This window comes from Syngnathus scovelli, chromosome 2, assembly GCF_024217435.2.
Source record: "Syngnathus scovelli strain Florida chromosome 2, RoL_Ssco_1.2, whole genome shotgun sequence".
NCBI lineage: Eukaryota > Metazoa > Chordata > Actinopteri > Syngnathiformes > Syngnathidae > Syngnathus > Syngnathus scovelli.
In genome coordinates this window covers 423612-438953 of record NC_090848.1, presented here as the reverse complement: position 1 = coordinate 438953, position 15342 = coordinate 423612, and the positions used below count along the sequence as shown (strand labels likewise).

Sequence of the window (15342 nt, the reverse complement as noted above, 5' to 3'; positions counted from 1 at the left end):
AAAAAGATCCATCCCTCATTTCCCATGATGTATTTGTCAAAAGTGCCATTTAGGTGAACAGTCAGCGGCAATATGATGTGAAGCTTGCGGCAATGCCGCCGCCGCCACTTGAGTTCTACGCGTCTCCAAACGGCTGCGCTAATTGGTTTCGTGACAATGAACACCGCCGAGACGTTGCGCGGTGACTACAATCCAATTTCTATAACGCCGCTTATCAGGGTTGGACTGGCCATCGGGCAAAGCGGCCAGATGTCTGGTGGGCCGCCCGGCCGCTGTCTTCAGCGGCAGATGCAGAATTAATTTTTGGTAATTAATAAACCATTAAATATTGTTTTCCTAAGCGCCCAACCCACAGTCTATAAAATCATCAAACAGTCAATTGAAGAAATTTGACAAAATGCAAATAGTCTTTTCTTGCGCGTGTGTGTGTGTGTGTGTGGAACAAGTGACAAGCCGCCTGGTGGGATGCTGTGAGGCACAAAACACGACATGACCACAGCGGCCTCACACAAGCATAAAAGCGACAGAACAGAGCGCCAAAATCATCTTCCTATTAAGCCCAAATGAATGACTAAGAAACATGCAGAGGGAACAAACTTGCTTAATTAGGCTGCGTGAATATCTGATGACCTTGTCTGTCTGTCTGTCTGTCTGTCTGTCTGTCAAAGATGGACGGAGGTGACATCAGTGCATCAGTAGATAAAAAATGCGCCTGCCCGCTTTGGTTGATAAAAACATCAGTCAGATGAAAAATGACAATCTATTTATGCATCCTATCAAACTGGTGTCTAAGGTGTGCGTGCGCGTGCGCGACTGCGCTTGCTTGGCTGGCTGGCTGTAAGCGATATCACATGATCCCACGGGGCCCATGCAGTCATCATCACTCCTGGCTGCATCGGCGTCCGCATCGGCGTCGGGTCGGTCACGCTGACGCTCAGTCATTCAGTCAGGTGAAATTGAATGAACGCAGCAGCGCCTCACTCCAAGGATACCTACCGTCTTCCCAATGGCCAATGTTAGCACTTTGAAATATCATATACATTAAGGCGGCGGCTCTTAAAACGGCTATAGCTGCTATTCTAGCCGATGGCATTTCACAGACATCTCAGTCCGATGCTGAAATGGTCTTGCGCGGTTGCTCACAGCTGCCCTTAAAAGGCACGCCGCTGGCCATATTATAAGTTAGCGCTGACGTTTATTTGCCTTGTAACTGCTTTTCAAGGTTCTCCTTTGCTATACAATGCGCCAGTTGACATCTTGGGGTTAGACAAAGTATTTGGAACTATGTGGGGAAGGGGAAAAAAAAAAAAAAAACCATTTCAGGGTCTGGCTCCTTCATAAAACATTTATTAATGGCGCAGCAATGGTTACTGTCATCAGTAAAGAAAAAAAAAAAAATTAAAGATAACGGTCTTTCACATGCTGGGCAAGTAGCCACAAGGTGGCGCAAAATTCCCGCCAAATTTTCTACAAAGCAGCTGGAACTTTAAATTAGAGTTTGCGAGGGATTTGCGCTACCTTGTGGTTACTTGTTACGGTCATGCGATACACCGTTAGAAACCTGAGTGCCTGGAGATTTGATGAATGCCCTTCCTTCATATCTGCAGGCTCAATGAGCATTTAAATCAGACACAAAACAGGAATGGCCGCCGCATTCATCTGACACGGCTGCTGCCATTTGGGCACCGCACAAGATGTCAGTGGAACAACTCATCTTTTGTTTTTTGTTGTTTTTTTCTTCTTCTTCTTCCCAAGACATGGACTTGACAGAAGCACTGATTGGTTGAGACTGCACGGGACGTCTTTGAAAAAGTCTCCCTGCCCAGTTCTAATTGATTCCCCGCGGGCTTACGCAGCACGCTAGTACCATTAACGATTGAAAAGGGAGAACAGGCGGCACTCTACTTTTTAAAAAAGTTCAAAGCTTGGCTGCAAGATGCCATGAAAGCAAAACGACTCCCTGCCTCCATTGTGTTCAAAAGGGCATTTTTCAAAGGCGCATAAACAACAGAATGACTGGCTGGCTTTTGAATGGTCATCCCACAGGTTGAGGGCAACTGACTGACGGACGGACTGACGGACGGACTGACGGACTATCCAGCAAGCAGGTGGATTCAACCTGATAACAGCAACAGGCCAGATGAAAAGCTAGTGCATCTCACGGCAAGGCAAACAGAAGATGTCCTAATTAGCAACCAGCAGTCCTTAGGTGAAGTGTACGCTCTCTAGAAGTTGCCTTTCTTTCCTTAACCTGCCGCTCCGTGCTTCTTATTCACATCACACGTGTGCGCAGTGCGGCTCAAAGCACCGTTGAGAGGGGCCGAGCTGTGGGGAAATGGACTCCGGAGGGTCAGCGGGCGACGCCGTCGCGCCCGCCCCGGGCCAAAGGAGACGGAGGGCTGGATGGGAAATCCTTCCAAGTCCTGTCTGGCCCCGGTGAGATTACCAGGGCGGTAATAGGATCGGCCGTTTTCCGTAATAGAACACAGAAAGGCTAAGCTCTCACTCTGGCCTTGGATCACTAGCGAAGCAACAACAAAGAAAGAAAGAAAGAAAGAAAGAAAGAAAGAAAGAAAGAAAGAAAGAAAGAAAGAAAGAAAGAAAGAAAGAAAGAAAGAAAGAGCTTGCTCTCTCCGTCTGTCCGTCTGTCCGTCCGTCCGTCTTTGCTGGCAGCCAAGGAAGCTTGGTCACCTTTCGACAAGTGACTTACAGCAAATAATCAATTGCTCACTTCAATCAGGCCACTTTTTTTTGGAACCCCAAGAGTAGATCGGACAGCTTGATGAATTTCAATTAGGTTGCTGACATCGGAGAACAAAAAAAGAGCTCTTATCCAGCATAATATGCCGTTGAATGGGTTGAAATGAAACAAGAGAAAAAAGTTCCGAAAGTATGACTCCCAAGCTTTTACGGTGCCTCCCAGACAACTGGAGAATAAGGGAAAATGTTGACATGAGACGGAGAATCACCTTCTTAATCTGCTTCTCTTTTATTTGTTTTGGACTCATGACAAGTGAGTCCTGTTTTGTTGTAAATCCATTCGAAGGAATGATTTTATGATGATGATATTATTTTGGCTGCTTTTGTTTTAACACAGCAGTCTTGTTGATCCAAATAAAAATGACATCAGAGGACATCTGCTTTTTATTGCAGTTTCAAAAGGACTACTTACTTTTAATGTGGTTCATATTTTTTCCTTGTAAAAAGATTAATTTCCTTGATATAACCATGCTTTGAGGCCTAGCACAATGATGAAAGACTCAAAAGAAATGAACACATTTGCTCTCCTGAGGCACTTAAGTCTTTGACAAGTGTGATATCGAAGGCTTTTCCTCGGCGTGTATCGTTCAGCCATCAACCGTATGCAATCTTTATGACACTTGTCCCACAGAGAAAATCTACATATTGAATGCTCTCAAGAGAAACAAGTGTCACCTGTCTCCAAGGGTTGCTATGGTGACTGCATTTCATCCTACAAACACAATATGACCAAGGCAAGTGAGTAAAACGCTCTCAGGTAGGTGTGTGTGTGTGTGTGTGTGTGTGTGTGCGTGCGCGTGTGTGTGCGCGTGTGTGTGCGTGTGCGTGTGCGTAGCGGGGATTCCGTTTGAATTTGAATTCAGCTAAGCAAAACAGAAACCTTCTTAACCTCTATGTGTAGCAACTGTGGTTTGCCACTTTCTAGGTAAAGCAACTAGATTTGGGCTCTTCAAAACGGACAGAATTATAATCATACAATGACTTATTTGTTAAAACCATTCTCTGGGGTTTGAAATATGTCAACACTATTATTATTATATATATTTTTTGGACTGATTGACAACTTCTATTCCGAACATTCAAATACACAAACAATAGCGAGCTTCCCTTTTGCTATCAGACAAAATCCCTCCATAAAACCAAATGAAATTGAGGAAGCAAAATAAACACAGAGAAAAGAGAGAAAATGTACAACTATGTACAACAAGTATGACTGAAGGCCAGAAAATACTTTACATTCTCATTTTCGTATAATTTGTCTAATAAGTCATGAATGTTTCTCTGAGACGGTAATAGAGAAGCAAGGTGGCTTTCAGTCCCCAAGGTAAGAGAGGTTTTGACGAAGAAAGAGAAAAAAAAAAGGGAAGAACTTGTGTAAATGAAGCTAGATCCCAGCTTCATTTACACAAGTTCTTCCCTTTTTTTCATGCGTGAAACTCCGGTGCTGCATAATGAAATACAAGTTCCAGGTGTCCAGTTGCTTGTCTCCAGCCTGCCCACTCAGGTACATGGCCGTGTTATCTGGGCTCTGACATAACTGGCCTCTGTGGAAATTATTAACGACGGTCTGACAGTGATGTTCTACACGGTTGGTTTTAGGCGACATCCGGCTGGTGCAGCTTCTTGCGTTACAATCACACTCTTGCCGCAAGTACAGGCAAGCGGCCAGCATTTTCTAATAAGTACATTCAAATAAATAAAAAGTTGGATCAATCGTGAATAAATACATTCAAATAAATTCATTCATCAGTAAATAAATAAATAAATAAATATGCACACACACACTACATGCTAATTCACAGCACTTGCTGTCTCGGACTACCTGGTGATAAATGGATTGGGGCATTGTGTCACTTTTCCTCATTTAGAGTCTACGCTTTATGGTTGAATGCTGTGAATTAATCATCCTATTATGTGACAAGGTAATGAGCTGGACTGGAGGGGAAGAAAAAGAAAAAAAACAAGGCTGTTCCACATCATTGTTTTTGTTTTGTTTGTTTGCTAGTGGATGGAAACCCAGAGATAAAAAAAAAAGAAAAGAAAAAATGGAGCGAAAGAGGGAATCTTATTATAAACTTTGGCAAAACGAGCTCACCGCAGGGTGTTCGCTGTTCCAAAAGCGCTTGTTGACCTCCATCTTGTTGCGTGTAACGAGCTCCTGGGAGAGCAGCACCTGAAAATACACTTATTTAATATTTGACTTTCATCTCCCGAGCAAGGAAGTGGGTTAGATCCTTGTTATTTCTTGATTTAGTCATTCATTAAATTTGCAACCGCAGTGCGCTTCAAACAAGAAGCAGTTGAACTTTGACCCGTCTTTGATATTCCCAAAAGCTATTCATTATTGCAAACATTTTGCGCTCCCCCGAGTCTTGCAAAGCAGGACTTCCTTCTGGGGCTGGCTTATTTATTCAGCTCTACCGCTACGTGGTGAGCTGAGCGGATGATGGCAACATAGCCCTCGATTCGACTTTTATTTCCCGTGGCTGCTATGTGTACACGAGAAGACAGATGGATTGGAAGACCGTCATTCAAACGATTCTTGCGCATGCTGTGTAAATACCCTACAAACACCCCACCCCGCTTTATTTATATATAGATATATAGATAGACTTCTCTAATCAAAACTACTATTCAAAGACTTTATGCATCACTTTGTGACAAAACAAAACCGTCTTTGACAATATACACAACTTTGTGGTCTTTTTGTCAAGGTCACCGTGGCAACCGACCCAGGCACTAAAGCTCGAGCTTGCTTGCGGGGGATGTTTATGTTGAACGGCTGATAATGACTTTGACGGCAGCTCTCCAGCCAAGTATTTGTACGTGTGGCCACTGGCGACTTTGGAGACATATTACAGAGAGTAGAAACCCACAAACACAAGGCCAAGCAGCCGCAGCGTTAGCTTCCCTTGCCCAAAATAAAATGTTGACGCCGATCTCGTTACGATACGGTAAGCTACGTTTGCTTACCACAAACTACGAGCACAATAAACACATTGGCAAATCGATTCTTATACTAGCTTAAAAATAGGATCATCATTTGTTTTGCGTTGAAGCAAATCTAGAATGATTTGATATTCAGGTATATAGTCACCTTAGATTGACAAAGAATTGCTACGAACTTCAATATTTGCTTTTTTACATTGTGGCTAATCACTTCAATAAATGTATTATATCCTGTCTCAATTGTTTTGCTTTTTTGTTAACCGCACAAAATAATAAATGTAGTGTTGATCAAATTGAGCAATAATCGATTGAGAGCAAATCAATTTATCTGTTAACTTTGAGTATTATTCAGAAGCTGTTCAAAATGTTGGACAGCGCAGCTGAGCGGTATCGTCAGAAATTAAAAACAGATCATTAATATCGATATGAATCATTTAGTACCTAGTGTAGAGCCTTGGGGTAGGTACCCCACAAGTGATCCTTAACAGTTTGGATTTTCAAGGCGCACGTGTTGATATTGGTCTGTCTTCTGAGTACCTTTCCATTTATGTATATGGCAAACGTCCATATGGATGGAAGCAAAATGGAAGCATTTTTCAGCATGTTTTGATTCATTATGTAAATCATGTGAATTTCCCCAGTGCTCAAGATGACATTTTCCACAAAACACACGTTTTTTTTGTTGCTCTTAACAGGCATTTTAGGAAGGAGAAATCACTTTTCATTTGATTCTAAATGGGTAGGATGTGGCAAACATCTTTGAGATTTTGATATCTGGATTTTGTAGGTCATGGCAGATGGGCCGTGACAGGCACAGTGAACAATTTAATAAGATCGCGTCTTGGAGCTGTTTTTGTCAATTAATGGCAAATGAATTGCTCATTATATTAATGAGTTATAAATGCGTTCCGTGCAGTTAGTTTTTATCTCCTACTTCCCTGCACACAACATCGGTTCACCCCCTAAGAAGCAACATACAGGAACAGGAACGGGCACAGCTTGTTAGTATTGCAAACATGAACCTTGGTTGATCAATTCATTCGAGACATATTTTCTTTTCACTCTAGCGGAAGCTTTCGATGAGACCAGAGGGATATAAATTGCAGCAGGAGGGAACCGGGAAGTAAATGGAAGAAAAATCAACGCCTAACAAACAATCAGCACTGACGACGGGGCTGGCTGCGGCTGATTGTTTGACGAGCAGCATACAGAGCGGCTTCCAAAGTAGTCGTGGATTGAATGGATGGAATTGGAAAAAACACAAATGACAGGCAGACAGACAAGCAAGCAAGATCAAATAAATAAATAAATGAATGATGATTAGATGTCACTCTCTTCCAACACACCTATTTTAAATGATGAGCTCATCAAATAACAAGCCTGTTGCTAGCAACGTAAACAGGCAGAACATTGCTAGCAATAGCATCAAGGGAGTGGAGCGGCTGATGGTGTAGGGCGCAGGTGTCAAACTCAAGGCCAGATACGGTCGCCACATCATTTGATGAAGACAAATTGTGCATTACTAGAAATGCTAATTGTCTTCACTTTTAATATCTTAAGAGTTTGACACCCCTGGTGTAGGGGTACGCTTGCTTGTCTTGTGTGCCGACACCGCGAGTTCCATTCCTACATATGACGGTGTGAATGTGTGCGCGTGCGCGTGTGTGAGTGACAAGTGTCAAGTCATGTCAATGTTTCACCCAGGTCTTGCTTATACTTGAAAAAAGCCTGCTCTGAACAATGCAAAAGTCCAATCTTCATTTAGCTTTCCTTTAATTGGGTTCCAGTTTACATTCCATTTAGGTCCCAATTAAGGTCGGAATGTAGATTGTACTTCAGGTTGATAACCTTTAAACAAGAAACATTTGTCTCATTGTCATTCAAACTAAACAATGGATCAAGTTCATCAACAATCAATACAAATGTCCATTTTCATACCAGTTGCGTCTTGATGTTTTGTTGTTTGTCCCAGCGCGACCAAACCTTTCTCCTTTGTTCATTGCGCTCCATGCCACGCAGGCGACACCAAGTAGTAAGTATATAGGTAGCGCGCTAGTTCCAGGGCTCAAGGGTGGTGGCTCGGACTGACACGTTCATCTTTCTCTGCCCCCTGCAGGTTGGGAGGTTTGGAGCTGATTGCAAGTTGCCTGTTGGACTGAATGCGCCTTTCACCTCTGAGTTGTGTTATTTATTCGTTCTTTATTCAGCACGCTGTTGTTTTACTTGTTTGTCTGTTGCGGGCCATGTCTTGTCACCGTGGGATAGCGGGGAACGAAATTTCGGTTTCTTTCTGCGTCTTTGGCATGTGAAGAAATTGACAATAAAGCTGACTTTGACTTTGACAGAGAAAAAAAAAAGGGACGGCATCAAGATCTTGCCTGCTGCTGGACGCCAAGTCACTGCTAGCTTGATACCACTGAATGTCTTGCCTTTAAGTGAGCTATTTGGGAACGAAAAAGTTGGTTCGTGTTGTTTTTTTTAATGTGATATAAAGTCAGGGCGCCGAACCGAGCAGGGCGACGGACGGACCGCAGCTGGCGAGGGAGGCGGAGGAGAGCATCCGGCTTTGTCACATCACCGGTTACCTACCTAGCGTGCGCGACCTCAGGTCCACGCGGGGGCGGGGCCGACCGGAATACATTTGACATTCTACACAATCGGCCGAAACGCATCCATCCGTACATGTGAGCGCAGACGAATTCTGCGAGCTGGAAGCTTTCTCTTTGATAGTCATCCGCATATCCATCCATTAGCGGTGACATCGGGCAGAAGGTGATTCTCCGTAAATGTCACTTTATAATGAATGGATGAATGGCGCCGGCTCCCCTTTCCTGGATAATGAGCCGAGTCAAGCTGATTGTATTCACGCTACGCTCATGTGTCCAAACATACAAGTAGCCAGGATCTTTACGAGAGTGCCGCTGCCGCCGGCGGCATCCGCTTTCTTTGGCCTAATGAGGGCCACGCGAGGAGGCTGCGCGGTCAACAGCAAAGCCAAGTCTTGGGCGAGGAGAGGAGAGAGCAAAGTTGACTCACACGTTGCTACCAATCACCTTTGACTGGTGATGAGGTCCACACTCCACAGAGGCAATTAGGGGGGCAATTTTGAGCTGTTTAGCAAATTGATTTTGAAAGCTCCCCCAGAGGCACATCCATTACTATTGGGTTGAATTTGAATAAAAATCCAATATGAATTTGCACAAAGCCGGGAGGAGTAACTCCGGCATATTAGGCTAATAGAGAAGAATACTGTGGCGCCGAATGGCCTGCAAATAGTTTGACATTTACCCTGCCATGCGCTCGCTCAATTATTGGGAGACTTTTTTCTTTCCCCAGAGGCTCTGTGCAGTTACGCATGGTGCTTTCTGCAAATGGCTGTAATCCAAACAGGCTTTAAGGGACTCTGGCTGTCATGATGGATGGATGGATGGATGGATGGATGGATGGATGGATGGATGGATGGATGGATGGATGGATGGATGGATGGATGGAGGGAGGGATGGAGGGATGGAGGGATGGAGGGATGGATGGATGGATGGATGGAGGGATGGAGGGATGGATGGATGGATGGATGGATGGATGGATGGATGGATGGATGGATGGATGCGTGGCCTCGGCCGGCCCGCTTCATAATTGCCAGCTTGCATTTCAAATGATCGACCGACCGACCGACCGCCCGACCGACATCGGCCACTCAACATCTGCCGCTTGTCACCTCACACCTGATACGTGAATGCGGGCTTGAGCATTCTTTCCGCTTTACCACGAGACGGTGGGAGTGAATTCATTGGGCCTTACAAGAAATTCATAACAAGTTGCAGCAAAATGACACGTGCTTCTAATCGGCTGTGCTGTAAAAGTGTACCGCATTATACGAAGAGCCTTTCAGTTATTTCATTCGAAGCAGCTGGAAAGTATGATTATTTCCAGCAATACGCCGGTAACGCAAAACATTTGTATCTCAAATCCACTTTTGCCTTTCAAACGAATGAGAGTGCCGTCGATCCGTTCCACCCCTCCCGGCAAAAATTGTGGGATGCGTTTCCGAATGAGAAAAAAAGCAGTCGGTGGTAGAATTTATGTTGCTAGAATGTCTGTGTGTATTAGTGTTGCTGTTCAAATACCCGCCCGTCACTTCAAGTATTTTAATGCTGCAAACCTATTAGCCTGTCTGTGAGGTTTCGCTTTATGTGCTAGCATTAAGCTAGCGGTAGGCAAAAGTTGTGTCTCAAACTCCAAATTTGGGTCACCACCTAACGATAATGATGTTTTCTCCATGATTTTAATGCAGCTGTTGAATGAGTTCAACCGAAATCTTGTATGCGAACGTAGGTGTGAGGCGACAACTTGAGCTGCAGCGGGTGTCGCAGCAAAGCTTTGAACGTGTGACAGATAAATGACACGTCAGTCCTACTACAGTAATTCAAATGAAGGAAAGTACCTTCACGATGCCTTTCAGATCTCATCTGTGGCAGGCACAAATGGACTGCCAAAGAGCCTTTGGCACTTCTGACGCAGCCACATGGGAGCCATAGTGTCAGGTTACCACCTGAATCTGAGGTCAAGCTTCTCCGCTCTGATTAGCGTCAACATTCAATTGAAGCCGCTTGGATATCTTGTGTGCTTCTGCTCTGCTCTGATAATGATGTGTTTCATCACCACAGAGAAAGGTAAAAGAAAGGTGATGTATTTATTTTATTTTTTTTTTTTCTCGTCAGTCTAGCGTGAACCAGAATCCAACAACCCCCTTCCTCGCCTGTCAGCTCAGAGCCGAGCCGGACCTGTGCTGGGCGACTTGAAAATCAAGCAGATTAAGAGAGTGGACCTGGCAGAAAGCTTGCGGCTGGATTTGCCCGTGTGGAAAATCTCCTCCACCTTCAGTGCAGGCTGGCAGAGCTTTAGAAATTAATTTGTGTGCGGCTGTCACTGCGGAATTGTGCGGAGAAGTGGTGTCTTAAGTGCACGCTTGCTTTTATGCATAAGGGAGCCCAAACTTCCAACAATGGCAGGGTGTTGTCTCAAACTTTCTGGAGTAGTTGGGATTAAGGTGCTGTCAGTATCATGGGGGACTCTGCAAAGCGTAAGATTAGGGGGAAAATATTACCTGGAGGCTTATTGTGCTCTCTTTTTCTTCTGCTTTATGACTTCCTGCCAGTCAGCTAAAAACAATGTTTGAATTGATGTGGCCCAACCAAGACAGCTGCATTAGGAGACAAGTTGAACAATGGAGCGGCCGGCCGGGTGCTATCCTTTTGGATCGCCGGCTATGATTGAGGGCCACCTAATCTCCGTCTGGCCTTTTCTTTCACATGAGGGTCTTTAAAAAGTGCTCTATAAATAACATGGAGTTGAGTATTTTTACAAACTGTCATGATCTGTTCTTTTGTTGACTTTGTTTTGATGTAGATTTAGTTTTCTTTCATCGGAATCAGCTTTATTGGCTTTTTATATATATATAATTTTTTTTTTTTTCAGTCCACCTTTGGCCTCCACAGCACAAAATGTTGACAAAATCCTTTATGACTATCCAATACATTTCTGCAATTTGCCCCAGGGTCTCTGTCTGGAAACAAAAGCAGTTAAATTAGCCAGTGGCATATTCATACAAGCTCCATTTATTTGCAGTCCGGATGCTTAGGGGCTCAAAAATGGAGGGAGTTTAATCAGTTTAATCATCTCTAATAACAACACAGAAAGATTTGCAACTAGTCATTAAATTGCTAGAGTGGTCACGAATTCAGGAAAAAAAAAATCCTGACCGAAAATAAAGGGGTATGATTTCGAGGTAAAAATGAGTGATTTTATGAGGAGGCTTTTATTGTTGGTTATGGAGGAAAAAAGGCTATATACTAAAAAAAAAAATTAAAAAAAGGATTCTTTTTCAGAGAGAATGAGATGAGCAATTTGTTGCCTGCCTAAAATTGCGCACTAAACAAACATCAAAAGCAGTTTTGAATTGAAATTGTACTTGATGGCACGTGTGCTGTTAAAAGCACGCCATATTAAAATCATGTCAAATAGCTAGCTCCCTTTCACTTCATTTCATTTCACCTTGCACGCACAATTCTCTTGGCTTTCTCATCCTGGAGTGGAGGATGGATTTAAATGCAACACAGCTTCGATTTGAAATAATGGTGCCTTAGAAATGACCCTGATGAAAAAAAGCACTTTGCCCTCTATTGGGGGGAAAAAAAAAAAAAAAAGCCCACCCAATTGTCCGTTGAAGGGCAAAAAAAATAAATAAAAAAAGTCTATGTTTGCGTAAGAATGGGATTTCTCGCCATGGTTTCACCGACAGTTTGTCACAATGGCCGGCCGGGATAATGACAAGGACTGCCGTGCGTGTCGCCGCTTGCCCGTCGACGTCCTTGAAGCAACTAAGAGAAAGCCACATCGGGAAACAGGGCCTCTTCTATCAGGACATGTTTATTTACATATGACACAAGTGTTGCACAGGTACATACAGAGAGACATCGATATTCCCACGTCCTGCACAAAGCACATTCAGCGAAGGGGGGGGGTTGAAGGTCCAAACGGGTGCAAAGAAATTTGGGGCATGAAGAGGACTATACACTGAGATCACACGCACCCGTTTGACCCGCCCCACCCCCTCCCCCGATAGAAGAATGGACCGGACACGGGAGGAATGAAGAGTAAGTTCCGGCGTCAAATACAAAAAGAACACGTACAAATCGTAACCCCACCTAGGCACTGTGCACTCGCGTTTATAGTTGGCGTTAGAGGCAGTGGAACCGCCACGTGGCGGGACCGCGCTTGTCATTCGGGTGCATGGGCTGGCTGGCTGGCTGGCTAGCTGGCTCGCTGTGACAAACCACGTTGTAAAAAAACAAACAAACAAACAAAAATCCACAGTCTGAGTGGCGGCCTGGGAAAGTGAATCACGGTCCACAAGTGCATAAATCGACGAGTCACATTCATGGGAGGTAATGATCATCTCACGCGGCATCAAATGAAAAATACAGTAGAAAAAAAAAAAAAATCACAGTTGCCAAAGATGACTTTTGAAATAGGGACCCTCCCCCTCCCTATTTCAAAAGTCATCTTTGGCAACTGTGATTTTTTTTTTTTTTTTAAAGCCCCGCGGTTTATTGGACAAAGGACATGCAAATGCAAAAGATATTCGTGCAACCGAGTGCATGATTATTCCTCTGTTTCCTGACACATAAAACACACGGGGTGAGAAATGAATTGAGCTCGGCATGGTATGTCAGAAAAGTTCTGGGGCTGGTGTCACAAAAGAAACCAAATGGTCCTTCCGTGGAGCTCAGGCTATCACAAAGAGATCCTGTAGCAAATGTTGTGGTTCAACCCGCACCTGCTCTCAATACCCTGAGCATCTGACAGTTCCTGGCAGAGAACAACATTGCCGTGCAGGAGCAACGTTCTCAACCACTCGTGATTTCCCCCTCCTTCCCTAGCTCAGGGAGATCCCAAGGCATCAGAGAGTGGACTGAAAAAGCCCAGAAGGGATTTGAAAGATATCTATTGCGCCGCCAGTCCTGGAATTTTTCTGACAGACCTGTCATGTCAGCATCAGTAGTCATCCCACTTATGCTAATGTTCTCTTCAGTGTTTACTACATTTCCCAGTGCATAAAAAGATTCATGTCTCAACAAATGGAATGACCTCCTCAATTCAGATGAACTCGCTGCAGATTTGACAAAACAATCAAAAGTTGGACGAGCACTACGCTTTGGACCAAATACAACATGACAAAAGAAGAATCTGCCTTTTGAAAAGAAAGAAAAAAGTCACATCCTTTACCGTGGTGTATTTACATAAAAGCTCTGCAAAATATTTTTTTTTCTCACCTATGTACAACACATGACATGTGGAGGGGGGGGGGGGGGGGACTTTGAGGAGACATCAGAGGCACAGAGCGCAAAGATATCAAGGTAAATGTCGACTACTGTCTCGATTCGTCGGTTCCCTCCGACAAACCGCTCGGATTGATCAAAACGTTCACAGTTCAAGCTCACAGGAGGAGACCGACACCAAAAACATCCATTGCGTGATGAGAGATGACAACAGTGGCAGCAATACAATACTCGTCGTCAATACTTTAGAAAAAGACTTTTGAAAACAACTCAACCCACATATGCTACTTGCCACGACATCATTCTTTTTCATTTTTTTTTTACGAGTCAATTTTTGTTTGTTCTCTGGCAACACAGAATGAAACGATTCTTTCCCCCTGTTCTGTAGAAAATAGTTTTTCTATACTGAAGCTTGCCCAATCACGCCAGGCAAACTGAGAAGGTTGACATCATCGGCGTATCGGGATGTGCGTGTGTTGAGCTTCCCTTGCTAGAATGGCCCACAAGTGTGATGATGGATGCTGAGCGAGAGAGAGAGAGAGAGCTCAGCGGGGGAGCAATGACTGAACTGTGAATACTTCCTCTAGGAGAGGAGGGGGGCGTTCAAATGAAAGCATCATAACCGGACACAAGAAAACACAAAATATACAATCATTTTTCACTGATGTCATGTCAGCACCCAACACTTCAATGGAGTATTTCTATTTACACATGCCTTTCTGTCCTTCCATCGCAGTATGTTTGTTAGGTTTTGGTCAGGTGATCGGAAATTTCTTGTGGGAAAGCCGCTGCCGCCGCCCCCCTCCCCATCCCTAATTTGCTTTGCTGTCGTCCGGCTTGGCGTGGATGCGGCGCTCGCCCTGCAATTTGATTTCAATCGTATCCGGCTTGAGAGACTCTTTGCCATTTTCTTCCTTCAGCGGCAGTTTCCTGCAATTTTCAGAGCACAGCGTGCATGTGAGAGAGCAAATAACGACGGCGGAGATGATCGGCGGAGCAGGCAAGGAGGATGTCCGTGAGACACAGAAGGGAAGGAAGCGTGTTGGACTCAAATGAAAAGGCAGCAGTGATGGAAGCGTGTGAGAAATGTTTGCATTCATTCTTTGGACGGACGGAGCTGTCAGTCATCATGGCCATCACGTGCTAGCCTGAGCCTTTCGCTAGCTTTCCCAAGCCCATCGCCAACAGGTCAATTAAGGTCACTGTCTAAAAGAAATTGATAAGTGGATCAACCAACACTGCCTTCAACTCAAACGGTTTCCGTTTGAACGCGCACACTTAGAATGCTTCGTTAATTCCACTTTTTGCGGTCATGTGACAATACCAACAACCCAACAGATGAGCTCAAACAAAAGCGTAAAGAGAAAACCATCACTAGAGCGGCACCAAGGGTCCAGGCGACAAAAATCGACCACTTGAGACGTCGCCTGCCTTGAAATCGAATATTGAGCGCCGCCGCCGCGCGTGTAGCCTGATCCTTTCGCTTAGCGGTTAGCATTCTGCGCTCCATGCCAGCGATGTCGGGAGTTGGTTTTCTCCCGTTTAAATGTGAGCAAGGGTGAGATGATAGTCTTTCAAGGCTCTTTTCTAAATCTTCTCAAATTCTTTCGACGTAGACAGCGAAAGCAAGACGCCCTCGCGTACTGCTGTCAGTAACGTGATTCACCTTTGACATCCAGCCTCAAGAAGGAGTTGAAGGACTCGTTCAGGAAACGGGATCATTTTCTCCAATTCACACCATTTACTTGACGATCAGTGTGAATGGTTCAATCTTTGCTCATTGACACAGTTGTGT

General features: G+C 44.4%; 1 protein-coding gene and 2 long non-coding RNA genes across 12 annotated transcripts in view; 1 reads left to right on the top strand and 2 right to left on the bottom strand.

Moving 5' to 3' along the window:
• LOC125987921 (neural cell adhesion molecule 2) overlaps nucleotides 1-15342 on the bottom strand; it is a 186861-nt gene that overhangs the window by 13088 nt on the left and 158431 nt on the right. For 2 of the 10 annotated variants that reach the window (XM_068649921.1, XM_049752528.2), the window contains 2 exons: nucleotides 4856-4933; nucleotides 2672-3472 (listed from right to left, as the gene is read on the bottom strand). In XM_068649921.1, coding sequence (XP_068506022.1) covers nucleotides 3355-3472; nucleotides 4856-4933 — 196 coding nt within the window. In that variant the 3' untranslated portion in view covers nucleotides 2672-3354. Of the gene's footprint in view, nucleotides 1-2671; nucleotides 3473-4175; nucleotides 4436-4855; nucleotides 4934-13849; nucleotides 14478-15342 lie in introns of those variants that run through there. The other 8 variants (XM_068649926.1, XM_049752529.2, XM_068649924.1 and 5 more) reach the window with 6 other exon arrangements.
• On the top strand, nucleotides 5442-7646 carry LOC137840071 (uncharacterized). Its single transcript, XR_011086490.1, has 2 exons — nucleotides 5442-5714; nucleotides 6777-7646. It is a non-coding gene; the product is annotated as an uncharacterized lncRNA (long non-coding RNA).
• On the bottom strand, nucleotides 7466-12750 carry LOC125987983 (uncharacterized). Its single transcript, XR_007488191.2, has 2 exons — nucleotides 7648-12750; nucleotides 7466-7557 (listed from the first exon to the last, which is right to left on the bottom strand). It is a non-coding gene; the product is annotated as an uncharacterized lncRNA (long non-coding RNA).